At 44.9% G+C, this 25,366-nt stretch overlaps 4 protein-coding genes across 12 annotated transcripts in view; 2 read left to right on the top strand and 2 right to left on the bottom strand.

The window, feature by feature from the left end:
• The window catches only part of col12a1b (collagen, type XII, alpha 1b), a 147,135-nt gene extending 144,685 nt beyond the window's left edge, over positions 1–2,450 (bottom strand). For all 4 annotated transcript variants that reach the window (XM_030720899.1, XM_030720897.1, XM_030720896.1 and 1 more), the window contains exons 1-2: positions 2,175–2,450; positions 1,356–1,471 (exon numbers count right to left, since the gene is read on the bottom strand). In XM_030720899.1, coding sequence (XP_030576759.1) covers positions 1,356–1,434 — 79 coding nt within the window. In that variant the 5' untranslated portion in view covers positions 1,435–1,471; positions 2,175–2,450. The remainder of the gene's footprint in view (positions 1–1,355; positions 1,472–2,174) is intronic.
• Positions 2,451–7,657: 5,207 nt separating this feature from the next.
• naa20 (N-alpha-acetyltransferase 20, NatB catalytic subunit) lies at positions 7,658–10,796 on the top strand. The gene is made up of 6 exons (XM_030721215.1): positions 7,658–7,781; positions 8,318–8,342; positions 8,525–8,615; positions 9,379–9,514; positions 9,641–9,786; positions 10,574–10,796. Exons 1-6 carry the CDS (start codon positions 7,729–7,731, stop codon positions 10,657–10,659), a joined length of 537 nt encoding a protein of 178 aa, XP_030577075.1. The 5' UTR covers positions 7,658–7,728; the 3' UTR covers positions 10,660–10,796.
• A 93-nt stretch (positions 10,797–10,889) lies between these two features.
• Positions 10,890–17,403, bottom strand: crnkl1 (crooked neck pre-mRNA splicing factor 1). 2 transcript variants are annotated; one of them, XM_030721214.1, is made up of 14 exons: positions 17,251–17,403; positions 15,744–15,896; positions 15,417–15,508; positions 15,056–15,214; positions 14,502–14,668; positions 13,959–14,137; positions 13,676–13,846; positions 13,156–13,347; positions 13,014–13,073; positions 12,813–12,893; positions 12,304–12,543; positions 11,763–11,864; positions 11,391–11,639; positions 10,890–11,290 (listed from the first exon to the last, which is right to left on the bottom strand). In XM_030721214.1, exons 1-14 carry the CDS (start codon positions 17,251–17,253, stop codon positions 10,922–10,924), a joined length of 2,217 nt encoding a protein of 738 aa, XP_030577074.1. In that variant the 5' UTR covers positions 17,254–17,403; the 3' UTR covers positions 10,890–10,921. The 2 variants fall into 2 exon arrangements, with proteins under 2 accessions (XP_030577074.1, XP_030577073.1); XM_030721213.1 differs by lacking the exon at positions 17,251–17,403 and adding an exon at positions 16,940–17,215.
• Positions 17,139–25,366, top strand: part of cfap61 (cilia and flagella associated protein 61) — a 54,064-nt gene continuing 45,836 nt past the window's right edge. For 3 of the 5 annotated variants that reach the window (XM_030721208.1, XM_030721210.1, XM_030721212.1), the window contains exons 1-9: positions 17,139–17,468; positions 17,540–17,688; positions 19,310–19,460; positions 19,646–19,722; positions 19,967–20,034; positions 20,126–20,246; positions 22,104–22,230; positions 23,234–23,407; positions 23,715–23,791. In XM_030721208.1, coding sequence (XP_030577068.1) covers positions 17,546–17,688; positions 19,310–19,460; positions 19,646–19,722; positions 19,967–20,034; positions 20,126–20,246; positions 22,104–22,230; positions 23,234–23,407; positions 23,715–23,791 — 938 coding nt within the window. In that variant the 5' untranslated portion in view covers positions 17,139–17,468; positions 17,540–17,545. The other 2 variants (XM_030721207.1, XM_030721209.1) reach the window with 2 other exon arrangements.

Consider the following 25,366-nt stretch of genomic DNA (forward strand, 5'->3'; position numbering starts at 1 on the left):
TAAAATATTGTCGTGAAGCCAAGACTCGGGGTCAAGGCTTGACCGGGGAAGGTTACAGGACGTTAAAAATGGAGGAACCACCAACCTGGTGAATCAATTCAAGGGCGACGGGGAGAGGGGGCAGGCTGCTGCTTCTGTTTCCGAACGGGGATATCAGAGCCAAAAACTACCCGACAAACTCCAGCTTTGAATCCAAGCACACACTCACCATCCACACACGCAGTCATCCAAGTCTTAAAGCTTTGCCATAAGGCTTCGGAGAGCCGGGGCTCAGCTCTGAGCTGCTTCTATTCTGCACTTCTTCACCTGAAATGTGGCAGTTTAGAGCTGAGCCCCTTCTGATCGAAGGCTTTTTCATCATCAAGGTGTTGCCTGCAGGTATGGCCCCCGCATGTCCAACCGGAGTATACACGACCCACCAAGGCCCCGTTACTGTGCTGTGACCAACACAGCAACGGGGCCTCGCTGGGCCATTAAGGAGAGGGGGTGTCACAGGAGGTCAGAAACTCTCCTGGAAAGGAGAGAAGAAGAAGAACCTTTTTCACTGTGCTTTCTTCTCCTTTCATTCTGAGACGATCCAGAGCTCCAGTGCAGACAGTTGTCTCCTCTCCTAACCTCTAAAACCTCTGGAAAATAATGCGAAACTCATATTTTGTCTTTCCGTTCCATCGGGAGAAAGGACGCAGGGAGGAAACTTGGCCACGTGCCGTCTGGGCTTTTTCCTTTTTTCTCTCCTGCTTTTCTGAAACTGGAGGAATGTAATCTGTAGTAAGAGACAGTCAGGGATTTTGAGCAAGGGCGCTGCCTGGTGTTAAAAACCTCAAACTGCATTTAATTTTAATCATATACTGCCTTTCAGGATGAAAGAAGAACCAGACTGCTCAAGTTTTCTTCTATTACAGGAAAATGGAAAAAGATATTCTCACCGTATATCGTATTTTTCTTGTCTATCACCAACAATGGAGCCACATCTAACTACACATTTAAGTCTGCGCTACATCACTGCTCTCAGTAAGTTACATGTCATGCTTTAATATAGTAAAATAAAAAGCTCCGATCTAGGAACTCAAGTCAGGTATTTCAAGTTGAGGTTGTTTTTCTCTTCAAGTGGAAATTCCTGATGGAAAAGTGAATTATTCAATCATTAAAAATCATCAGTCAGAAGTTAAAATCTGAAATTCAAACAAATCACTTCACAGGCACACATTTGCTTTATGGATTTTATTATCATCATTATTTATTTAGACTAAAAATGCAGCTACACACAGCAGGCAGAGGAGAGAGGAGGAGAGAGGAGGTGGAAGAAGTCAGATGTGTTGGCTCAAAGAGAAGAGGAGGACGGGGAGCGGCGTTACCTTGCTCCTGGGCCTGAGAGGAGGACAGCAGCAGTGCCAGGAGGGCAGCAGCCGCCGCCAGAGAGAGCCTGCTCTTCATCTTCAGCCCCTCCGGTCTCAGCAGCGCATGAATGAAGCTGCGAGAGGAACGAAGGAGGCGGTTAGACTTTAGGAGCCCCGCAGCAGCCTCAGGGCTTCAGGAGACTTTTAATGCTTCCTGAAGGTGAACCTCAGCGCTCATTAATGCGCCTTCATCTCCATCTGAATCTACTTCAGGCCTAAAAAAGTAACCCGAAAACGCAGCTTTGGAGAGAGGAACGTGTCACAAAATGATCCTGATAACTGAAACACTTTTACGAACAGCGACAAAAGACTCACACGGCAGGCTTCATGTCTAAATGGCTAAAACTCACCAAAACCGACACATTGCAGCCTTTGCAGGACAAAGGTAGATATAACTTAATGAGCAGCTTGTTAGAATAAAGGCGCACAAAGGCAAATCGTTATCTTTTCTTTCCGCGTGAGATTCCGTTTTTCCATTTTCTACAGTCAAGTATTTAATACCTTTACCTGATGAGAAATACCCTCTAATGGGGACAAAGTCCACTCTCTAGCATAATGGAAACTTAAGCCCTGGCGCCGTGCGTAATTGCGCCCGGCAATGTCCAGAAATAATCCACCCGTTTCACGAAATATTCCAAACAAATATAAAAATGATGGGAATTTTACAGAATTCGAATAACACAACTTTTAAACCTGAAATTAATTAAGTCGTGACAAAAAAATAATCCCCCTCAGATGGTACCAAAAAAATAATTTAAAAAAACATGCAGGACTGACCTATAGAGGCGATTGGCGGGATTTTAGTTTTGTTCAAAAAGAAAATTTAAAAAATAAAATAAAAAGGTTAAAGCCTTCGCTTTAGACCCCCAGCCCGACAAAAGGGAGAGTGAGGTGGTCCGGTGTTGAAGTCAGAGACGTCCGCGGGTTTCTGGTTCCCAGACGTGTCGGCGAGCCTCCTTCCAAGTGGGAAGAGTCTCCACACAATCTGCTACTTAACAGGGGGGCTGCTCCCAGCTCTGCCTGCCCCGCCGCGAGCGCTTACGACATCCAGCCGGGCCAAAAAGTGATGTGTAACCTCTGAAAATGCAGGGAGACACACAAACACGCACGCAGGGACTCACACACTCGGAAACTTTTACATAGTTTTCTGCATTCCTTTCCGGTGATGGAGGGCTTCTGTGCGCCTCGGCCGCAAGGAGACAGCAGCAGAGCGGGGCCGCTTTTCGTGAGGCGGGGGGATCAGTGGAGGGAAACTCAGAGGCTTTTGCCCCCTTTTCATTCTGTGAATCAATGGGAAAATATTACACAGTCTAGTAAACGAAACCCCGCGTCAGACTTTTCCCTTTAATTCTGGAGTCCAGAGCCGGAACTGAAGTTTCTGGGGTCCCCGCAGGACTTCACTAAGCTGCAACAGCTGCTTCAATTCCACTCTGTGATCTATAAAGTTACTCATGATATAAAGAGTACACATTATAAGCAGTCTCATACAGGAAGTCCAACTTTTTTCTGAAAAAAAAAACAAAAAAGGACCAAATTTGATATGGGGCTTCCAGCATTCATTTGTTTTTACAGCATCCTCCAAAATTTCTGTTATATTATCAAAACTGATCCCTCAAATCCAAGAATCTGATTTTACAGTCAGTCCAAAATCTGTCAAAGCTCATGAAAAATCACAAAACGTCGTGTACTCCTCTCTAAATCTGTTATTCAGGCAGGACCTCTATAATCAAGATGAGATTATTTCCATCTGCAGGGATTTTCATTTGGCAGTACAGCTCTGCTCTGGGACATGCAAGCTCCTTAAATGTGCAGAGGAGCAGTAACAAAAGGCCCCAGCACAGAATAGAGAAGGCATCAGTGACCAGATGAGACACTGATCAAGTCAGACACGTCACTGAAGGAGAAGGTGGGTTGCAAAGCAGCTTGCAGATCATCGCATCTGCATGAGGTGCCGGGTGTAAGTGTTATTTTGTGGTGCACTTTTTGTACACTGCAACAATTATAACTGTCAAAATTTGCTGGTACAGGGTTGAAAGCTGCTCTGTATGAAAATGTCAGCTGTTTGTCATTATTCAGTATTCATACAGTTCCACAGGTTTTTTAACGCAGCTGCACTTCATTCACATCTGGATGGATTTAAAATCCACTGCGATGGTGCACAGAGGCAAAATGACCAAAAATCAGTCCGTTTCATATGTTTTATGTTCAGCTTAGTCTGGGTTCACCACTTCTTTAAAATCATTGATTTTAGTCCTACATAGCTCCCTCAGAGTCCTAAGACTTAAGAGGGGCTTTAAAAAGACCAAACATTATGACAGCTGAGCAGTTTCAGAGCTGCTGTAGCAAATTAACAGCGTTTTTAGCGCCCCCACAAAAATGTCCTTGTTTTTCATAATTCTAAAGTTACAGCGTGCAAACTTTTCACCACTAGATGTCAGTAGATTGCAGACTGCAGTCAACTGAGTTCTGTTTTCTTACCGCTCTCTAACTCAGGCTGCTGCTCATCTGCAGTGAGCTCAGGCTGTCAGTCAGTTACCTCAGCTGTCAGTATGTATCCACGTGTTTACTCTGGAGGAGGCTGTAAAACTCTGGGAAAGGAGTCCAACATGAGTCACTGAGTCAGAGAAGCTCATTTCTGACCGATGACAGCGATACTGAGTTGAGCTGTTGAGGCGACCCTGAACTTTTCCGCCGGTATGCGCTGCTGTTTTTGGCGCTGTTAGTGATGCGGGTATAACTTCGTTGGACTCTGACCCTTAGAGAATAAACTCATACAATGTGAGAATGTAATCAAACTGTTTATCAGAGGGAAAGTGGAATTTTTACGACTCTCAAGCTTGACATTAGCTGGCATAATGTTAGCTTATACCCAGCTGCTGTGGTTGTTTAGCCTGCTCATGTCAGCTGTCTGGGAGACAGGAGATTCGCAGGTCTCATCTGCTAACGATACATAATTGTGACAATATCTGGAATAAATGAGCATGTTTATGGATGCTTCCATGTGTTAGAGCCCTGACCTCAGTTCAGGCTTGAGGTGAGGAGGAAGAGGATGAGGTGGGAATGAGGGAGGGCATAGCAGTGATGGAGGAGGCAGATGAAAAGGAGGAGGAGGAAGACAGAATGAGAAAGAGATGTTGAAAATATACATTTACAAATGTTAAATGGTCATAAACAGTTTGAAAGAGCCATTAGTATCCTTAAAATAAATTACGTATGTGGCCAGTCTTTAAACACATACATAAAACACGATGAGGCAGAACGGCGATGTCCATCTCCGCCACTGAATTCAAGATGGCGGCTTACACAAATCAACTCTATTTTTATTGACTTAAGTTTAATTAAGTGAATTAAGTGCATCAATTTGTTGAAAGATGTAATTAAACACTAATCAGTGTATACTTATGAATTCAGCAACCACAACTAATCAAATGTTAGTTGTAACGCCCCCAAATTTATAAACATGAAATTACAACAACCCCATCTGATGGAAAAAAAATAAATTTTTTCCTCAGACATTATAAACAAATGTACAAAAATGTTGCACAGACTGTAAAAAAAATTTAAAAAAATAATCAACATATAGAAAAAAAAGTGTGTTATATGTGTTATATGTAGCATAAGTAGTCATTCAATAAAGGTCTTATAGCTTTTTTTTTTTTTTAACTGCACTGATGCTGCCATGTTGCTTAAAGCAACTTTTTTCTAAGAATTAAACTAATACTTTCACACAGAGGGGGCAGTATTTAACCAGTGGGTGTTCTTAATGCCTCACCCATTTAAATAAGGGTTACAGTGACTCACTGCACCATCTTGTGGTGTAAATTGGTATTACGTAAAAGTACAGCCCGGCCCTAGTTCATCTTCAGCTGGTATCTCTTCAAGATAAAGTCATAGTGGTTATTTATTCACATTCAGTTAACAGCTTTTGTTCCAGCCGGAGACACAAATGCCCTTCGTGGTTGCGACAGGAAGGGCATCCAATGTAAAACTGCCAAATCAAACATGTGGCGCTACCTGCTGTGGTGACCTCTTGTGACAAGGGAGCTTCCAAAACTAGCTTTTATTCAGTTTCATTAGATTTAAGCTATTTAAACAGAAAGTATCCTTAAATATATTAATGGTGTGCATCAGAGTTGGTTTGAATTAAACTGTATTGTGTTATAACCTTAAAGTCTATTACACCAGTATTTTACAACAAAATCAGGTGTTACATCATGACTGAAATATTTTGGACTTCGTGGAGGTCCAGAAACTCTCAGCAGTCTCAACACTGTAGCTCAGACACGTTTCCAACCATTATCATTTAAATAAGCCACCAGCCTCATGTTATTTTAAGCAAACAGGTAGCAGTGACTCTCTCTCTCTGAGGTTTTCAGCACTGTTCAATCAGAGTAGCCGTGTATTGCCTTACACAGCGGATTCCTTTCTGTTGGTTTTCATTTAGATGTTGGACTGCAGCTCATGAGGGTACTTTTAAGTGTTAAATGATCTCTGGTGGGTGTGGACTGATAGCAGAACTGGCCCGGGGCTCCCTCGACACGCTCGGTTGAATTAAAACAGACAACAGAGAACCCACCCAACAGAAACTGCACATGAACAGGAGGCATGTGCCAAAAGAAACATGTACTCTCAGGAGGTTTCTCAGAGTGCTCCCTGCTGCATTTTCCTTCCTCTTTTTTGCACGGATGCAGAAAAGTTCCTTACAATATCTCATTATTAAGAAGATTAAATGTCTCTTTAATCCTTGTGCACTGATTACATAGACTTCACCGTCAGTCTGGCTTCAACTCTCTGCTGATATCTTTGGAAAGGGTGCCCTCTTGTGGCAGAAGAAAAAGAATCGTTTTCTCCTTTTGTTGAAAGACACGTTTCTGCTCTGTTTAAAATTGCAACCAAATCAAATTTACAACAACTCCAAGAGTCACAGTCTAAAGACTAATATTGCCATTTTTTTCTGTGACTAACTTTAATCATTAGTATCAGCACTGCACAAGTTTAACACCATATGGTGCAGAGGAACAGAAACAAGCACTGGTACTATTGATCCTTGATCTGCTTTCTGATGATGATGATAATAATAATAATAATAATAATAATAATAATAATAATAATAATAATAATAATGTATAGCACTTTTTCAAGAAACAGACACATGAACAAATGATAATCAACGATATGTTCAAACAGTCATTCCACATACACAATTCCATACCCACAAATAGATGTAAACAGTGGCCTTTAGAGAGTAAAGATTAAGGGAATGCTAAACTATAAAAATGTGTTTTCAGCAGACGCTTGAAGCAAACCGTAGACTCAGCTGACCTGATAGGCTGAGGAAGGCTGGGTGTCATAACCTCAAAAGCACAATCACTTCAGGTTTTAAAGTTAGAGCCTGGAACAATGAGGAGACCTATATATATATATATATATATATATATATGTATGCAGGGGTCTGTCCATGTAGAGCTTTATATGTTAATAACAGGATTTTAAAGTGTGTATTTCACTGCGAGCCAGTGAAAGGATGCAAGAATTGGTGTGACATGAGACTAGCTTCTGTTAGCAGGCTTGCTCCCCATCACAGAAAAAGTGAGTTACAATAATCGAGTATTTCTGAGGCAAAGGTCCAGATGTTGGTCAAAGGTTCTTAGATGAGCTGATGTTATTGTCAAGAGGACAGACGTACTGACTGACCTCGTTTGTCAGGGCCAAACACAAGAACCTCAGTTTTACTAGAGCTGAGATGGAGAAAATGTGAATGCATCCAGTCACTGATGGCAGAGAAGCATTCACTGAGGCAGGAGAGGCTGCTGAGATTGTTGGGCTTGACAGAAGAGTACAGCTGTGTAACATCTGCGTAGCAACAATAAGAAATTCAGTTAAAGCCATTAAGCAGATGCCCAAAGGTAACAAATATAAAGAAAACAAAACTTACTGGAAAACCTCAAAAAGTGCATTTTGGGTGAACTTTCAAGGCTCAGATGAGCCTGTGGGATAGGTGGCTGCTCAAAACAAGTTAAAGCATGTGAAAGGCTGTGCTTCCTTCTGGGTAAAAATACTTTTCAGATTTATTTATTTCAGCCCACCTCTGTTTAGTTTTTTTTTTATAGCATGCAGGTAAGCGTCTGCGTGGCTTCTGTAACTATACTGAAATTAATCAGCTGATTTTGAGGGAATAAAATTACAAACACATGAAGTCTGTAGTTTTTGTCAAGAGTGTAGTACCTCTCTTATCCCTGTGGGGGCGCTGCTCGTTCTCTTATTGGCTCCTAAAAGTAGCCAATGACTCGTTGTCTCAGTGAGGTGAAAGTTCACACAGCGGCGAGCCAAGATGACAACACTGCGGCCGTTTACCTGCGACGATTTGTTTAAATTCAACAACATGTGAGTGCGGTTTCGTCCTTTTAGCACACGGGCTGTAACTGAGCGCTGTTACCGGCGTGACTGCGCGTGACTGCCGGGATCCGCGCAGCCCGTGTGGTCGGTGTGCGGCTGCGCCATTCCCGAACCAAACTCCGTGCAGAAATCACATCATTTAGCGATTCCGTTAATATTAGCAGACGTCGACGCTTTTAGCGCGTTGTGGAAAAAAAAATAAAAATCGTCCAACAGTTAAAAGTGAAAAATCCCGTTTTTGTTTGCGAAGCAGCGGCTTTGCTGTTTACTCCGAGCTCATGCAGGAAGAAGCTGCAGATTTAAACAGTCTGTGGGGTTAAAGACATGCCAAATTTTCCTACAGACACAAAGGAAAATGTTTATGATATTTATGTAACGTAAATGTCTGTAAGTAATGTTAAAAATATTAATTTGTTGCTATTTCCGTTGAGTTTTGTTCTAGATAAACGATAGGGCTGGGTAGGAGATGGATAATAAATGTAAATTTAATGGCTCACTGATGTTCTGTGTGTTTTGTCCAATAGAAACCTGGATCCTCTGACAGAGACTGTATCCTTTACCTGTGCTTTGGTTGTGTAAGTGTCAGCTCACCTGTGGATGACCTTTAATTACATCAGCACAGTAATAAATCTTGCCTTCATCAGTAGCTGACATTATATGAAGTGTTTTGTATTTTCCTGTTATTCTGGGTGTAATGGCAGTCTGTAGTTTTTTTGACCTCTCACCTTCAGTATGGGATCCCGTTTTACCTCCAGTACCTCGCTCACTGGCCTGAGTACTTCATTGTTGCTGAGGCTCCTGGAGGAGAACTGATGGGCTACAGTAAGTCCTCCTATTTTAGCCCCTATAATCATTTATGACCCCAATTACATCTTTGTATTTGCTTTACCTGGGTGCAGTTTGCTAGGAGGATGGGGGTGTTTTCCCCCCTCTGGTCTGCCATATATTTTTTTTTTATCTCTTATGGGGTGAAAATTCCCCCTCAGACTACAATCCTAACATCTCCCTGATCCGTGCCTTCCGTTGATGTCGGTGAGTGGACGGAAACTCACCTCCTTCCATGTTTGGAGGTTTGCAGACAGGCTGCAGATGGCTCCTCCACGGGACGTCCGTCATGCAGGACTAAACTTGAGCGTCCTGTTTATGCATTTATTCATTTAGCTGGTGCACAGCATGTGGTGCCGTTTCATTGTGAGATGATTTCATATTAAATATTGAAGGTGGTGCAGCTGCCCAGTGATGAAGGTGGATGTAATTCTGACGTGTAACAGTTTATATTTTTTATGTGTCCAAAAGAGAAAAACATGATCAAGAACATGAAAATGTTGAAATATTTTCTTCTGTTTATATTAGGTTCATAATTATTCTATCAGCAGAGGGCTCATAGTCTGTATGTTCACTGGGCTTCCTGCATGGTTTCCTTTCTCTGTGTCAGATACCCGACGATTCTCTGAAGTAATCATAGTTTTCAGTCATTTCTGTGCAAAAAGCAGTTAACCCGACTGGTGTCAGCCATGGCCCACTGCAGAGTATCACTGAAGGTTAAAATCCAGTGACTTCGATCTCGTGTCCGACTTTCTTGCAGTCATGGGGAAGGCGGAGGGATCTGTGGCTCGTGAGGAGTGGCACGGCCACGTCACCGCTCTGTCCGTGGCCCCGGAGTTCAGACGGCTCGGCCTGGCCGCCAAACTCATGGAGATGCTGGAGGAGATCTCAGAGAGGTTCGTATCAGGACTGGGAGGAAATGAAGAGCTTTTCCTCTCGTTTTAAAGTCTTCCTTTTAGATCAGTGTGGAACAGGCTCTGTGTGTGTTTTCAAAGATTGTGGCTTTTTTGACTATCTTGCAGGAAGGGTGGATTTTTCGTGGATCTGTTCGTACGAGTGTCCAACCAGGTGGCAGTGAACATGTACAAACGTCTGGGCTACAGCGTCTACAGGACGGTGATAGAGTATTACTCAGCCAGCAACGGAGAGCCAGATGAAGATGCTTATGGTGAGAGTTCATTTAACTCGGGAGGTTTCTGACTGCATCTGCTGTCATCATACGAGCTTGAAAACACTTCAGAAAGAGACTTCAGCGCTTCCTTCATCGCCTCCTCCAGCTGTTAAAGTCACAGCTGGACTCTGAACATCAGGCTGCTGAGGAGATGGCTCAGTTTGCAGTACTGCAGCCTTTAGGATCATGAGTGGTTAGTCTGCAGGCGTTCCTCTGGATCGGCTCTGCAGCAGGGCAGGAATGTTTAGTGTCTGCTCTAAGATTTGGTTCATAAACTTTGACACTAATTTGGTTTTAATGTGGAAAAAAATGATTGAATGGATTTCAGCTTTGTGCTTTCAAACTTACCTGACAGGTGTCCCACAGACGGGTCTGAAGTTCAGGTGCTCCTCAGAAATTCACCCCTTTGAAACTCTTCACCTTTAGCCCCGTGCTGCTGTAATGTGGTCTGTCGTCAGAGGCTTTCTTGTGTGCAGACTGCTGCATCAGTCTGAGTTAAACCTGCGCTACGCTCCCAGAATATTTAAACGTTTCAAAATGAACCTCAGCAGTTAAATCAAAGCAGCAGAGAAACTTTAACACATCCAAAAGCAAACAGCTGAATTCAGGCTGTGAAAGGCAGACGTGATGCCCGTTTAGCTCATTGCAACCTTGTTCTTGTGGCTTCTGATGTAGATTATAAATGTATTTACATCTTTTTTATTAATTTATGAAGTGTGTTGTTTGCAAAACATCTAAAGAATAAAAACTATGCGGTCCTGAAGCTGCTCCCTCTCTCCTGCAGATATGAGGAAAGCTCTGTCCAGAGACACGGAGAAGAAGTCGATCATCCCGCTGCCGCATCCCGTCAGACCGGAGGACATCGAATAACAGCAGACTGTGGCTCTCTGACCCGCTGATGTACATGAACTGCTTCCTCCTTCCTCGGAGAGCCACTGATCATACAAAGAGTTTCATCTGCTGTAAATTTTAATGAACATTTAGAAAAAAGAAAAGCACGACACGTGACTTTGAGTTGATGTGTGTAATGGCACAGAGAAAACATACAATAAAGACTCCTGAGCGGCTTTGTTGCTTAAAAAAGATAGAAAAATCCCAACTGTCCACTCCCCTCGTGTCTCTGAGCGGGAGCCTACTCTTTATCTTCCTCACTGCTCCTGCCCTCCTTCCTCTCTCCACCTTCCTCTTCCTCCTCGCTCTCGCTGCTGCTGCTGCTGTCATCATCGTCATCATCTCGGTCGTCATTCGCGTTTTCCTTTTCCGTCTCGGTCACAGTTTCTCTGCTGGACTCGTTCTCCGGCTGCTTTTCAGGAGAAGCTGCAGCTTCCACGGAGGGCGGCGACGTCTCTTCGGCTGGAACATTTTCCGGAAGCTGCTCGACACCGTCGTTGTTCTGCTGCCTCTTCCACATCTTAGCCATGGCGAGCAGCTTGAGGTTGGGCTGGTTGGCAGCATCCTCGGGGAAGATGTAATCGTAGTACTCCTCCCAGCCAGCGTCCGACTAACATGATCAACAAAAGAAGGATGCGATTGTTTTAACATGCACACACACACAAATCCAGAAACTGACACCATCCAGCTGTTTGACACCGGATTCTTACCCCGTCCTCGGCCGTCAGCTTCCTCCTCTTCTTCACCTTCTCCGGCAGCAGCTTCCTGACCCGCTCCCTGGTGCCGTCGGTGCCAAACTCCTTCTCGAAGTCCCTCCAGGACTCGAGCAGCATCAGCCGCTCCTCCTTCTCCTCGCAGTTCCTCATGCCCCTGTTGGCCTCCTCGTAGATCTGCCGGCACTTCTGCAGCCGGTCGGGGCCGTCGACTGACAGCTCGAATTTAGCACAGCTGATCCAAACCTGCACGAGAGGAAGACAACCGACAATTCACACGATAGGCATAAAATCTTTTTCCTATCGTCACCTCACAGATTTTGTGACATTAAGAAATCTGGGATGGCATTTGTGGAGTGCCGCTCTCACCTTGACGTGCTGAGTGCGCTGCAGCAGCCTTTTGTAAAGGTTTCTGGTGTTTTCAAACTCTTCCTGCTCGATCTCGAAGTCAATGTAGGACTTCCAAAGGACCTGAGAGGATAACAGACGCGGGGACACTGAGTTTATCAGCAGGGGAAAGACGTGAAGCACGAAAGAAGAGGCCAGTTCTTAAAACTCAAACGTTTTTCAGTGAAAATGAAGGTACAACACAGGACAGAGGGAGGAGAGAGGTTTTTAAAAGAAGATCGAATAAAGGACGCTTGTACAAAAGTTGATTTTTAAACAAACTGCTTCGACTTCGACCTTTGCTTCATGGACACTAAATATCCAGCATTACCTGAAGCATGAAGCTGGTAAAAACAGTAAGATGTTCACATAACCAGAATAAGAAGCTTTAAAAGCCAATGTGAAGCAGAGTGGCACGGATGGTATACTATCACTGACCAGGCTTCTTCTTCTCCGCTGTGCTAATGTTAGCTAAAACTTTCACCGCTAGGGGGCAGCGTTTGTATGAGAAGTTTTCGGTTACCTCTGGCATGTCCAGCCGCGGCTGCCCGATGGCGAGTTCGAAGATGGCACGAGCTCGATCAGTGTCCCCCAGGATGGTCTCCAGTTCTGCGAACTTGATCCAGGTGGTGCAGTTTTCGGGGGTGAACTCGAGGTACTTCTCGTACAGCTTTCTGCAGCGGTCGAACTCTCGCAGCTGCAGCTCCAGCTCGATGTAACCCTTCAGCAGCTTGTTCTTCGGGCATTTCCCGATCGCCGTGCCCTGAGGAGAGAAACGCCGATGAGAGGAAATCACACATGCACACTGATGCGTTTCTTCCCGTGGAGCCAGGGAGTTACACTCATCTGGCTCTAGAGGACACACTTAAGCTGAGGAAGAGGAGATGGCTGGGCCTTTGTTTTGGTTTGGTTTGCAAACAGAAAGCTCCTGATTTTTTAAACTAGTCATTTACACTTCCCAAAATTGTGCTGCTCAGCACTGCACGAGGATGTTACGAGTGCTGCTTCCTCTGCATTACTGCTGAATCTTACCATGATCTTTCTGGCTGCCTGCAGGCTCTTCTGTCGGATCTCAAACTGAGCAAAGAGCAGCCAGATCTTAGCAAACGTGAACTGAAACAAAACAACCACAGTCATGATCAGCTGACAGAAAGGAGGCCTTCACTGTAATGTTGACCGCATTACTGGTTTTATTGAAGATACCGTCTTAAAAAGAGTACAGGGGTGAATTACCTTCTTGTGGGGGATGAGTTCCAGACAGGCCTGGTAAACCTGCCTCGTTCTCTCTGGATCCTGCCATAAAAGACTTGGTTTAATCACACACACACACTTTTAGCTCCTTTGGCATTAACAAGGTGCTGAACGATGGACCCACCTTGACCTCGAGCTCCTCGTACAGAGCGTAGTTGATCCACAGGTAGATGTATCGTCTCCAGTGTCTCTTCTCCTGGATGGGGGGCATGTTGGCGATGGCTCTCTCATAGACCTCTCTCACCGTGTCGGGGTCGGCGTCGCTCTCCACCAGGCGGAGGTAATCGAACCAGGCGTCGTAGTTGTGTGGGTTTGCCTGGATTCAATCGGGAAAGATGAATTATTCTTCAGGCTGGTTAAAACAAAGCGTGAAACTCCCTCCACGCCTGTGAGCAGAGCAGGTGACGTAAAACGTGGACGATAACAGTTGAGCCCCAAACAGGGAGCTGATTTTCTTTCTTACTCCAGAGAAAAGAAACCAACACCGTCAGCGCTTTAGCCTTTGGTGTATCAGCTCTTTTCATCAGACTAGTAATAAAATGTGTTTAAATTAGCTTTTCTCCATCTGTACAAAGGAAAATGAATCTTCCTGTTTGTTCCAGTTTCCCACATGTTTCCGGACTTAATTCCTTAACATCTGATACCTTAACTTCCTCTTCGTACTGGAACCTTCGCTTGCTGACGATGACGTCCTCGATTCCTCTGCGGTCACCAAACTTCTTCTCGAACATGGTGTAGTTTTTGAACAGCTCCTGTGCCTGATGTTTAGGGATTCTGTCCAAAGCGTACTTATAGATCACCCGAACTCGCTCGAACTGCAAAGGAAGAGACGGTCAGCACATGGCAGAAAAAAATGTATACAATATGATCTAAAACAACTGAATACAAGAAGGACTTGTATTAATAACTTGTCTCATCTGCACTCGCCTCCTTCTGAGTCTCCTCAAACCTGGCAAAGGCCACAAAGAGGTTTTCTTCCACGTGTTCCTCCCCGAAGAACTCCACCGCCCTCTCGTACACCTTCCTGCTGTGGGCGATGTAGCCGTGCCTCTCTTCGAAGCGAGCGTACTTGATCCAGTTCTTCACCTCAGGGTGAACGATGACAAGTGCAGCGGAGTTAAAGCAAACGATGTCCCGAAGGCCGTGAGATAAAACAGACGTCAGCTGCTGATCATTCTGCTCAGAGCTGGACAGATTACACAGGACTGTAAAGTATCTCCAGTATGAACTGGAGGCTTTCTTTGTGGTAATTAGAAATGAAAATAGTTGCAGCCCCGACAATAATGAACTCAAGCTTAATTTCTGTTTATGCTCCTTGCTCTGTGGCGTGACTTCCACCATCAGCCTTGTTATCTTTTGCTTTTCTTTTAAAGTTTTATTATTGTGTTTAAATTTAGGCCTATACCCAGCTTCCCGTGTGTTAGTAAAAGTTGGTTCCAGGTTAAAAAAACCACACCAACAAAAGGATATATCGCTCATAAATGGTGCGGGCTTTGTCCACCTCCTTGTAGCGCAGCTCGAAGTTGATGTAGGAGTGCCAGGCCTGTTCGTCGGGCTCCCACTCCATCCATCGCTCAAACACCTGCCTGCAGCCGGCGACGTTTCCCAGCATCTCCTCCATGTAGGTGTACTTGTACCTGTCCAAAAGAACAGCATTAAAAAAAAAGCATAATTTATAAAGAACAGAAGATTTAAAAATTAAAAACAGGCTGCAAATGCACAACAAAGATTTGCTATCAGTGCTGTACAATCACACACACTCACACTAAAAGTTTAAAACCATCATTTAAATTAGAGTAAATGTTTCTGCTGCTCCATTTTCTGATATAAGCATCAGTGAAGAATCAGCCCACAATTAAAAATATTTCATTACTAACTGCTTAAGAACTTTTACAAGGAAACAAACATATGGAATACAAATATTACAGGTTCTTGACATGTGTCACCTTTGAAAGCCTGCTGACATTTTATAGGTCAAACAATTTATCAAGAAAATCAGAGGTGATTAAAAAAAGAAGTTCTACCAGAACTGGTTGACTCGTGGGAGGATGGTGATGGCTCTGTCCCAGATGTTGCGGGCGTGGTTCACCTGGCGGGTCTTCATCTCCATCTCGGCGTATTTCAGCCACAGAGTGATGTTGCGGTGATCGACGTCCAGCGCTCGCTCGTAAATGGAACGAGCCCTGAAACGAGGGGAACCGGTGGTGAGGGAAAAGTGGGCAGCACAGACACACCGGGCTCAGAAAAATCCCTAAAACATTTCCTAAAATGTTAAAATGTGACGATCGAGTCCAGTTATTTCAATATGACAAAGGCTGAGAGGTTTGTGATAGGACAGCTGTGAGTTTCTAGCCAGATGTTTTTCTACTTATACAGCTTCAGTACCTCTGCACCTCCTGCAGGCTTTCCTCCCATTGTGCGTATTTAATCCAGTTACTGATGACAGTGCGGTTCTTCCTGATGTTGTCCTCAAAGCCCTGAAAGAAAACATATTCATCAAGTCCAAAACCTACAAAAACTTATTTTTTTGCGCTGAAAACTTCCCAAATGTTCCTTTTAGATTCAACACACACGTTTAACTAAATATGAGTATTAAAGCAGAAGTAAAATCACTGCACATCACACCTCAAATATTTTATAGCAGCTTTTTAAACATATTTAAGGGGTGAAAAGTATTTTTGCAGTACGAGAAAATATGAGGGAGATGCTTACCTTCCTCTTCCTCAGTTTGTAGTCATTGAGCTCCTCCTGATCGGTGATCTTCTGTTTCGGGGGTGGGGGCAGTAGTTCGAGCTCCCTCTCTTTGGCTTCCCTCAGCAGCTGCTCCGCAGTGATCTGAACCTCTGCAGGAGCTTTATTCTTCACCTAAAACAGCAGAAAATAAAATGAGGCCGGAACATGAGCAGAAAGTCTGTCTCTCTCTTCTCTTGTCCCTCAAACCCCAACCAGTCACAACAGATGGCTGCCTCTCCCTGAGCCCGCTTCTGCTGGAGATGTTGTCCTGTTACAAAGGAGTTATAAATCCATGTAGCCTTGCCACACAAACACATGATTGTTCTCTGTGGTCTTCCTCTTTTCCCCCTGCTAGGCAGCTCCAGTTTCAGCACCCTTTGTCCATATATTTACTATCTGTCCTCTGCACATTTGCAAACCATCTCAGCCTTTCCTCTCCTGAGTGGTCTCCAGCTTGGCCTCCTGTCTTTGTGTCAGTGCCACGGTCTCCAAACCATACATCACCTGCTCCCTTTCAATCTCACTGCTATTCTGTCACAGATCACCCGACATGCATCTCCACCCACTCCACTTTTCCTGCACTCCCTTCTTCACCTCTCCTATGAACTGTTGTTTTGGATGGTTGACCCCAGGTATTTAAACTCATCCACCTTCACTCCCTCTGCTCCTTGCATGCTCGCCTTCCCACCTGTCTCCCTCACATTCACACACATGTATTCTGTCTTGCTTCTACTGACTTCCATTCCTCTTCTCTCCACACCTCCACCTGCTCCCTACTCTCACTGCAGATCACAATGTCGTCTGAATATCATGCTCCACTCCTCCTCTTCCGAGTGCTACAATAGTTGTTTGAGTTATTGCATATGTTTTAGCGTGTTTCTGACTTTAAAGACCAAAAGAAACTCAAGTGCACCAATTTAAAACCCCAATAAGCAGTAATCCACGAATGAAGCCAAAAGCACATGGAAGCCAAAACAAAGCCGAACACGGTGAGAGTTTAACAGCTAAAGCGACCTGCGTGTAACTCGGACACGAAAGCTTCGGGTTCAGCTCATGTTACCCGCGCTGTACTCCAGTGTCTGTCCGCTAACACTGAGTGAGTGATGAGATGTGAGTTTGGTGTCGCTCCGTTAAGTTGAGCTCTGTGTGTTAGCGTTAGCCTGCAGTTCTGGTACCTTCGCCACTTTCGGTATCCGCTGTTTGCCTGCCGCCGTAGACGCCATTCTGGCGGAAGGTTTAAACGACGAATAACGTTAAAATCTCACTTAAACAGCTACTAAACGAAGCGAACAGGCAACGAAACGTTTCCGTCTCACCGAGCGCCAGCTACCATCACAGTACCCACAATGCCGTGTGTCTTCTTCTTCTTCTTCTTCCGCTTCTTCACGAAACCGCAGACATGTTGCTGCCATCTACCGTTTGTCCGCCAATGTACTCTGGATAGTTTATATTTTATTATATGGTCCAATATAGAGAACATATTCACCATACTGGACTTCAGCTGAGTCCAGCTGTCCAGTCTGAGGAAGTCGTGAAAATTAAGAACTCGTTTTCCGGCTGATTTCAGCTCTTTAAGTCGCTCCGTGACTCAAACCGAGGTCTGGCGCGGCGTTAGGTTACTATGGCAACAGGGTTTGGTTTCTTCAGAGGCGAAAACAGAGCCAGCGGATGAATTTATCTAATCTCACCGGCCTCTAACAAAAGGTAGGTCCATGAGCGTGACGTTATAGTTTATTATACAAAGGCCCGCCGTTAGTCAGTTTTTACCCATACAGGTGGAGATGCTGGCTACGGCCTCGGACGGCGGCCGGGAGGAGACGGTGACCGTGAGGAGAAGCGAGTCCGCGGACGCTCAGGAGATCCACGGCCTCGTTAGCCCCTCAGCGCGGGCGGTGTTTGGAAGAGTCAACGTGATTCAGCTGCTGTGAGAAAAGCTTCTCTTCTCAGACACGTTAGCTGCAGAGTTTAGACCGGAATGCTTTCCGCACACAAACGCAAGCTGGATAAGTTGCATTTAAACACATCATTGAGTCTATTAATTAAAAAAAAGTCAAAAATAACGGAAAAGGCCCATGAAAACCCGAGGAGTTTTATTATTTGGTTAATTATTGCTAAGCTATAATATTACTTTTGTGCTGCACAGACTGTGTGGTGGTTGAGAGCAGGGGTCTCAAACTCAAACAGGTTTTAGATGTGTCTCTGCTTCATCACACCTGAGCCAAATATAGAAGTCATTAGCAGGACTCTGGAGAACTTGACTGCATACTGAGGAGGTAATTCAGCCATTTGATTCAGGCGTGTTGGATCAGGGACACATCTAAAAGCTGCAGGACACCGGCCCTCGAGGCCTGGAGTTTGAGACCCCTGGTTTAGAGGATTAAATGTGCATGCCTATGAAACCACTGCAGCTATATCATTTACTTCTTCGCTGATCCTTTTTCCCACTGCTAATCCAGGTCTGGGTCACAGTGCAACAGTCTAAGCAGAGCTGCACAGGCCTCCCTCTCCCCGGCCACCGTCTTCAGGTCCCCTGGGGGTGTTCCCAAGCCAGCCAAGAGACCAGCCTGTCCTGGGCCTGCCTCAGAGCCTCCTCCTGGCACATAAAACATGCCAGGAGGCATCCCAGTCAGCTGCCAGAACCACCTCCACTGGCTCATTTTGATGTGAAGTGCTCTGAGCTCCACCTGTATGATCAGGCCCCTGACTTTATCAATAAGGGGGTGCCCCGTAGCCCTGATTTCTGCTCTTTGTATCCATAACTTTATTCTTTCAGTCACTGCCTACTGCTCGCAGCCATAGGCGAGGAAAAAAATGTAGATCAACCAGTAAATCAACAGCTTCCCCTTCACACTCAGGTCTTTACCATAAATGACCAGTACAGAGTGTACCTCATCTTTTTTCCACTCTTCTCCCAATATATCTGAACATCTCTCCAACCCAGAGGGGGTACTCCACCCTTTTCTGGCTGAGAACCGTGACCTCAGACTTGGAGGTGCGAAATCTCATCACCAAAATGATCCCAGCTGGGACTGAAGCCAACAAAGGTCATGGTTATGCCACGTCACCTGCAAAAAAGCAAAGCAATAGATAGACCTAAGGGTAGTGGGGTCTCCACACTATTGGACATGCCTGAAACACATGGTGCCTTTCAGTGTGGAGCTGCTCTGCTTAACAGCAGCTCCACTCTGAACTCCTCAGTTTGGATATTTGGGGATTTGACCTCCAAGGCCTCCATCTCCTCCTGACCCACAAAGCACCAGGCCCCTACCAGGCGCTCACAAATGAGAACCTCTCCAGGCTCGGCTCCCTCCAGTTTGGGCTGCCGGTGTTGTGATGAAGGCGAGGTTTGATGGATGTCTTCAAACTGCTTCTTTCAGTTTGCCTTGGGAGGGTCTGTGAGGACCAAATTTGCCTCTGAAAACGTGGGAGGGGGGGCGGGGGGGGGCTCTCTATCACGGTTATGTGGTGACTAATACAGAAGTCTGTAAATTTCAAACACTTATGTAGAGCATCGCTGAGCTTTAATGTCATGTTCCTTCTTTCAGAGAGAAAGCCAATCTGGCTGTGACTCTGACCAATGAAAAGGGCAACATCCTGGCCCACGCCTCCTTCTTCGATCACCCTGTTGGAGATTTGGTGGATCAGACGCAGTGGGAAGCTTTCCTGCAGCAACACTTCAGTGCTGGACAGTGCACAGTCTGTACCATTTATCCACTGATTTTACCAAAAGGTTTTCATTAAGCACAGGTCATTAACCTCAGCTGGAAATAATGTGGCCAGACTTTTCAGTTTGAAGTAAAGCTCCTGCTTAGCTACAATGAAATGAACTGAGCTCACACCTGCAGTGGAGGAACCCGGATTAAATTGTCTTCTCTCTGCAGCCTCTGAACACGCTTTTCCTCCACCTTTTTGTGGCGCAGACGGATTTCACCACAGCAAGTGTAAAGGAGATAATGAGGTATGAAAAAATAAGAAGGCCCCTATTTTCAACAAGTCAAATAAAACTTGTGCAGATGGTCAGGGTTTAACTTTCTGAAATACTTCCTGTATGATTCCATAAGACTGTTAAGCTTCAAGTCAGTGCATGGATGCTCACCACGATGCTGTGACGGCCATGAGTGTAAAAAAAGGAGTTTGTTTTGTCCTGAAAGGTGAATATCTGCTACATGATCATTTCTCTGTCGCTGTGCTTCTTTTTACAGGGCCGTCTTTAACACCGTGGCTGAGCTTGAATACATCTGCCTGCTCAGCCCGCATGTTGGTGATTTAGGTGGTTCAGATTTAGGAAGTTATTAAATGTTTATCATTTACTTGCACATTAACTTCCAAGAGACTCAGCCAGGTGGTTTTTGTGTTTCCAGAGCGGGCGCTGGATGAGATATTTGAGCCCTTGGAGCGTGTGACCGAGCCCGGGCCTCAGTGCTTAGCGTTGATCTGCTGCAGAAAAGCTCACTGTCCGCGGCCTCTTATCCGCACGGCCAGGTGATATCCACTGATTCCCCTCCACTCACACACCGTCTGACTGCAAAACAATAGTGTGAATAAAAGAGTATGTAGATGGATTTAAAAACTGAAGTATTTACATCAACCGTGATGGAAAGATGTGAAGGAGAGTTCATAACGGCTTTGATTCCCTGAGCACAGCAGTTCTTTTCCTGACTGCACTTACATGCACAATAGGCTGCAAAATACACTACACACATTGTGTTCCTACTGCATTATTTTATGTATGTTACTATTAGCTTGAAAATATGAATATTTGAAAGTGAGTCTTATTCAAGAGTGTCCTGCCAGCCTTAACCGAGCAGGTTTTAGTGTTGGTAAAATCTGGAGCTCCCAGAGAAAACTGCAAAAACATGGGGACAAGAAGCAAAGTTCACACAGAGGGAGCTGCAGAAGAACCACGGTGTCAGTCAGCAGGGTGGCTCGTTACCCAGCAGGCTGAGCATGATCAGACACAACAGTGGAATGAAACAGCTGTCCTGATCCACTAATTCTTCCTTTTGTTATTAATAACCTATTAAACCTGTGTTACAAGGTGCTGTGTTTGTGTGTGCGTGCGTGTGTACATATGTACACCAAAACAAAGAGTTTACACAGCGTATGCTGATTCAGCAGCAGGTATGAACACTTGATCAGAGGGCCTGTGGACAGATGCTGTACAGATGTTCTACAGATGTTCTGGGTACACTGCGGTGCTCTGGAGCTGCTATCAGAGCCCGTTTCCTCATTCTGGTTTGGTACTGAGGGAACGTCAGCATCAGTGACTTTTTTCCTGCAGACCTCGCTGTCTGTTGGAGTCTGTTCTGCTGAAACTGTTGAATGTTCAAATTGTATTTTATTAGCAAGTTATGGTAAAAGATGGAAAATTCAACAGTAATTCCCACGATGATCCGCATCACTAGTTTGACAGTGCATCGAGGGACGGTATTATCTCTTTCTTTTAAGAAAGGATCCTCAAGTGTATCCTCTGCTGAAGGAAGTGATAAAGGAAGCACTGAAGCACATTTCCTTAATATTTAGAGAATTTGAGCAGCTCTCATTATGGCTGCTGCAGAGTTAATTGTTTAAGCAGTGATTATGCACTGTTGGGGGTACGGACACGGGCAGCTGGAGGCACCGGGGCAGAGCAGTTATCAGTCTGCCTGAAGGGTGCATGTGTAGTTGGTGTGTTGTACTGTCTGCCCACAGGCTCACACTCACCGTCTGGTAAAGGCGGAGTGTAGCGGACTCTCAGATTCAGACTCTGTAACACGCCTGTTAGGAACTTACCTGGTAAAAGGGACCATCTGACACAGCTCCTGGTGCAAAAAGAACTGCACGGCCTTCAAGAAATGTTTGATCTCCTCTCAGGATCAAACTGGGGATGTTTCACTGTAAACACCACACTACAGAGCCGCATCAAAATAGTAGTAATGAACTTTTTTAAAATTAAACTTCCATAAGATATGATCTCCATAGTCGAGTCATGTTTGTGTCCACCTGTTACGATCTTACACGATGTGTTATGGTTGTTTCTTTTTTCTGCGTTGTGTTATGTTTATATGTGCGTATCAGAATTCATGACTAACCTACTGTGAGTATTTGTGACTCTGCTGTTTCATGCTGGAAAAGCTTAGCAGCGAATGAAAGCAGTGAGACGGAACCATTAAATAAATATGAAACTGATGTAAAAGTGGATACACTGTGTTTGCACAGCTGCAGGGGTGACAATAACTGTCAGTCATCGGCGAGCCCGCTCACACTGCACAGCAGAAACAGAGTTTATTGTAATGTAAATAATTGATTGGTTGGTGGTGCTTTCAGGTGTAAGCTTCTCCGTTTGTGTCTGTGTTTCAGGGTCGAGGATCACGATGACCTTTTACCCCTGTTAGATGAGCAGACAAACCTGCCGCCTGTCGTTGACCGGCCGTTCCTCCTGGCATCGCTCATTGAGGCCGAGGAGCATCACGCCGCAGTTTGCGAGGTTTGCTCCAAATTCAAGATTTTTCAGTTATCAAACATTAAGTTCATCCCCTCCTGTGTGTGTGTGTGTGTGTGTGTGTGTGTGTGTGTGTGTGTGTGGTTTCACGTGACTCGTGATTCAGCCGTTTGTGTTTCAGTCTAAAAATATTGTAATAGCAGCTCTCTGATGACGCCCTGACGGACTGTCAGGACCCCCGCTGGGGTTCGTTCCCTCGGGACCCGGGAGACAACAGATCCTCCTCTCCCCTCCCCGCCCGTCGGGTCGACATGTGTTCACGGCAGCATATGGCAGATACGAGCTGATACCCGGCCAAGACATGCTCTCACTGAACATATTGTGTCCAGACATCTGAAGCATTTTGGGCTTTTTGTCTGATTATGTTCAGCACAATCCAACATTGTCCCAGAGGGTTTTCTTCTCTTCAGCCCGCTGCGTGCCAGAAACTGTTTGTGAAGTTACAAAATGTGTTACTCAAATATTTCCCAGCCTGTGCTGGTGTCCTGTTAGTGATAAATCTTGCCTGCTTTTGATCAGCAATCAAAACCAGTGAGACAAACTCAGTAGCTGATGCAGATGTGCACAGAAAAGATGGCAATTTCAGTCCTGTTGCAACTTAGTGAACTTTGACTGATTATGAGAGCAAGAAATGTGACTGAAAGATTTGAAAGTAGTTACTAAATGAAGTATGAGGTGATGGTGTTTCACCAGCTAAAGTGAACAACCACAGTTTCTCCTGGCTCTTTGGGGGTTAACACAGAAAGCTTAGGCTGACTCTGCTTTTCTGGACATGTCATGAACCGAAATGTGTTTCATGCTCAAGCAAATGAAACCTCAGCCCCAAACGTTTCTGTGTTGGCGGGAAAGAGGAAAACAGGAAGTGATAAACCACTGAGACCAAATAAAGATATACAAAGACACAAAAAGCGACTGAAAACCTGGTGGGATGCTGCTGGTTCACCGACCTACGGTGTTATGTTAGCATGATGGTACGTTTCCCCTGCAGGTTAACGGCGTCGCCGTCGGCTTCATCGTCGCCAGCGCTGAGGTTGACCTGAAGAGGCTCCGTGATTGTTTCGAGCTGAGCAGCTTTGACGGTTTGAACAAAGTGCAGAAAACGAAACATCATGAAGTTCCTGCTCAGTCTGATGAAGATGCACAAAGTCAGTCTGCAGAGCAGGTAAATAAACTGCTGTAAGCACTCACCTACCTCATGGCTCATAAATGATCTGTACTCCTCCACAGCACTCCAAATGCAATTAAATGTATGATTTGGTGTACAAATAAAAAGCAGGAATATTGTAAAGAAGTCGGACAGCAAAATGTAATCACTGCTAAAAAAATGAAAACAGCTGAAATGAAAGAACCGTCGTTCTGTCTGTCGAATCCTTTCTGCTCTGTTTTTCCTGCTCAGCTGATCTCAGAACAGATGATTGAAGCCAGTCGTACCGCACAGTCTGAGTCTGTTTGTGCTTGTTGTCACTCAGCAGGAGGAGGCAGAGCCAGAGGAATCCAGCACCTTCTGCATTCAGCTCTTTGTTATTAACAAGAGTTATGAACTGAGGTGAGCTTTCATTTAAACCCCTAAAACCTGCAGCACATGTGTGCGTGTATTTGAAACCTGACGTTTGTGCAGAAAAATGGCCGCCCCGGGTCAAAGCCAAAGCTCAAAGCCCCCAGACTTATTCTTTAAAAACACTCGTCAGTGAGACACACTGTTGCTCTAAGTGATGCATTTCTTAAAACATCGAGTCCTACAGACGCCTTCCTGTCGGCACAGATTCTCTCTGTTCCACCAAATGTGGATTAGTCCACGGCTGAAATGGTCCCCGACTAACCCACGGGTTCCTCCTATATCAGCCACAATATTGATACTACCAACTGAATCATGTGAGGCCCCCCGCTGTGACATTTGCAGTGGATTTGAGTCCTGTGGGTTGCAGGTTTGTGGTGCATTTCATTGATTCTCCCTCAGATTGTTATCAATGGTATTTTTACATTACTGGAGCAGCTTTACCCGATCCACAGCTCAAAATAATCCTTATTTATCTCATATTAGGCTTTGTTGCACCCCCTCAGTTCATGAAACATATGCAGTGAAACTAATGTGATTAATTATCTTTTTTAAATAGAAAAATAAGCAATAGTTGATGATGCTTACCTTCACTGCACCGACCTTTATTTCAGTAAAATCCAAGTTGGATTTTTCTTATTGTGTTTAGAAAAATGTGGGGACGGGGGTGTGAACCCCCGCTGAAAGGTGACTCTGCTGGGCTGCAAGTTTAGGTGTGCAGTACGTGACAGAGTAACATCCAAGACCGAAGGGCACCCAGCAGACCAGCGCATACATGTTAAACACTTCAGTGGTTTTAATGCTGTGCTGATGGGAGCGTATCTGTGCCTCCTCCTGTAGGAAGCAGTGGGTGGAAACCTGAGCTTCATAGACAGAAGAATATAAGAATATAGAGTAATACCAGCTGAATACTGTAAAATGCTCAGTTTCATGGTTTCCATTTTTACCCCTTATTTTCCTGTGCTTTATTTTCCCCGGTGAGTGCATGAGTTTATTTTTGTCTTTCTTTCACTTTATTCTAAAGTTTATTTCCTCTGTGTTTTTACCTCCTGTGCCTAAATAATTATATTATTATATGTAATTACATGCGCATGTGTGTTTATAGATATGCATACATCTTGTGCCAGTGGTGCAGTGGGTAGGCGCTCGCCTTGCAGCTGGAAGGTTGCTGGTTCGAGCCGCTGTCCCTGCGCTGCGTTGCGTCCTTGCCTAACGGTAGCGCCGGTCTCTGGCTGCATGACCGCAGATGCTCGTCTCTGGATGAGCGATCTGGAACCATCATTTCATTGTGTGCCTTGTGTGCACAGTGACAATGAGTTGAATCTAACATCCAACATTGTAGAGTGCTTTGGGAAGTGAAAGCTGTGCTTTATAAATAAATTATACTCACTGACTTTCTTTACTTACTTTTTCCTCCCTGCTGCGTTCTCCCGCTGCTTTCCAGATCCTGTTTGTGTCCTTTTTTTGGATGAGGGACATTTTTCTCTGTTTGCCATGTTGGATTTTCCTGCAGCATCCCTGCAGTGCCTTTTGTGATTACTTGTGATTACTCTCATCATTTCCTAT

The sequence above is a fragment of the Archocentrus centrarchus genome, chromosome 24 (assembly GCF_007364275.1).
Source record: "Archocentrus centrarchus isolate MPI-CPG fArcCen1 chromosome 24, fArcCen1, whole genome shotgun sequence".
Classification (NCBI taxonomy): Eukaryota; Metazoa; Chordata; class Actinopteri; order Cichliformes; family Cichlidae; genus Archocentrus; species Archocentrus centrarchus.

Coding starts and splice junctions, on each gene's coding strand:
- naa20 (XM_030721215.1), top strand. CDS start 7,729: ATGACAACACTGCGGCCGTTTACCTGCGACGATTTGTTTAAATTCAAC. Junction 8,343..8,524: donor TGGATCCTCTGACAGAGACT/GTATCCTTTACC, acceptor TCTCACCTTCAG/TATGGGATCCCGTTTTACCT. Junction 9,787..10,573: donor GCCAGATGAAGATGCTTATG/GTGAGAGTTCAT, acceptor TCTCTCCTGCAG/ATATGAGGAAAGCTCTGTCC.
- crnkl1 (XM_030721213.1), bottom strand. CDS start 16,987: ATGGCGTCTACGGCGGCAGGCAAACAGCGGATACCGAAAGTGGCGAAG. Junction 15,215..15,416: donor AGCCTGCAGGAGGTGCAGAG/GTACTGAAGCTG, acceptor CCCTCGTTTCAG/GGCTCGTTCCATTTACGAGC. Junction 13,348..13,675: donor AGTACGAAGAGGAAGTTAAG/GTATCAGATGTT, acceptor GATTGAATCCAG/GCAAACCCACACAACTACGA.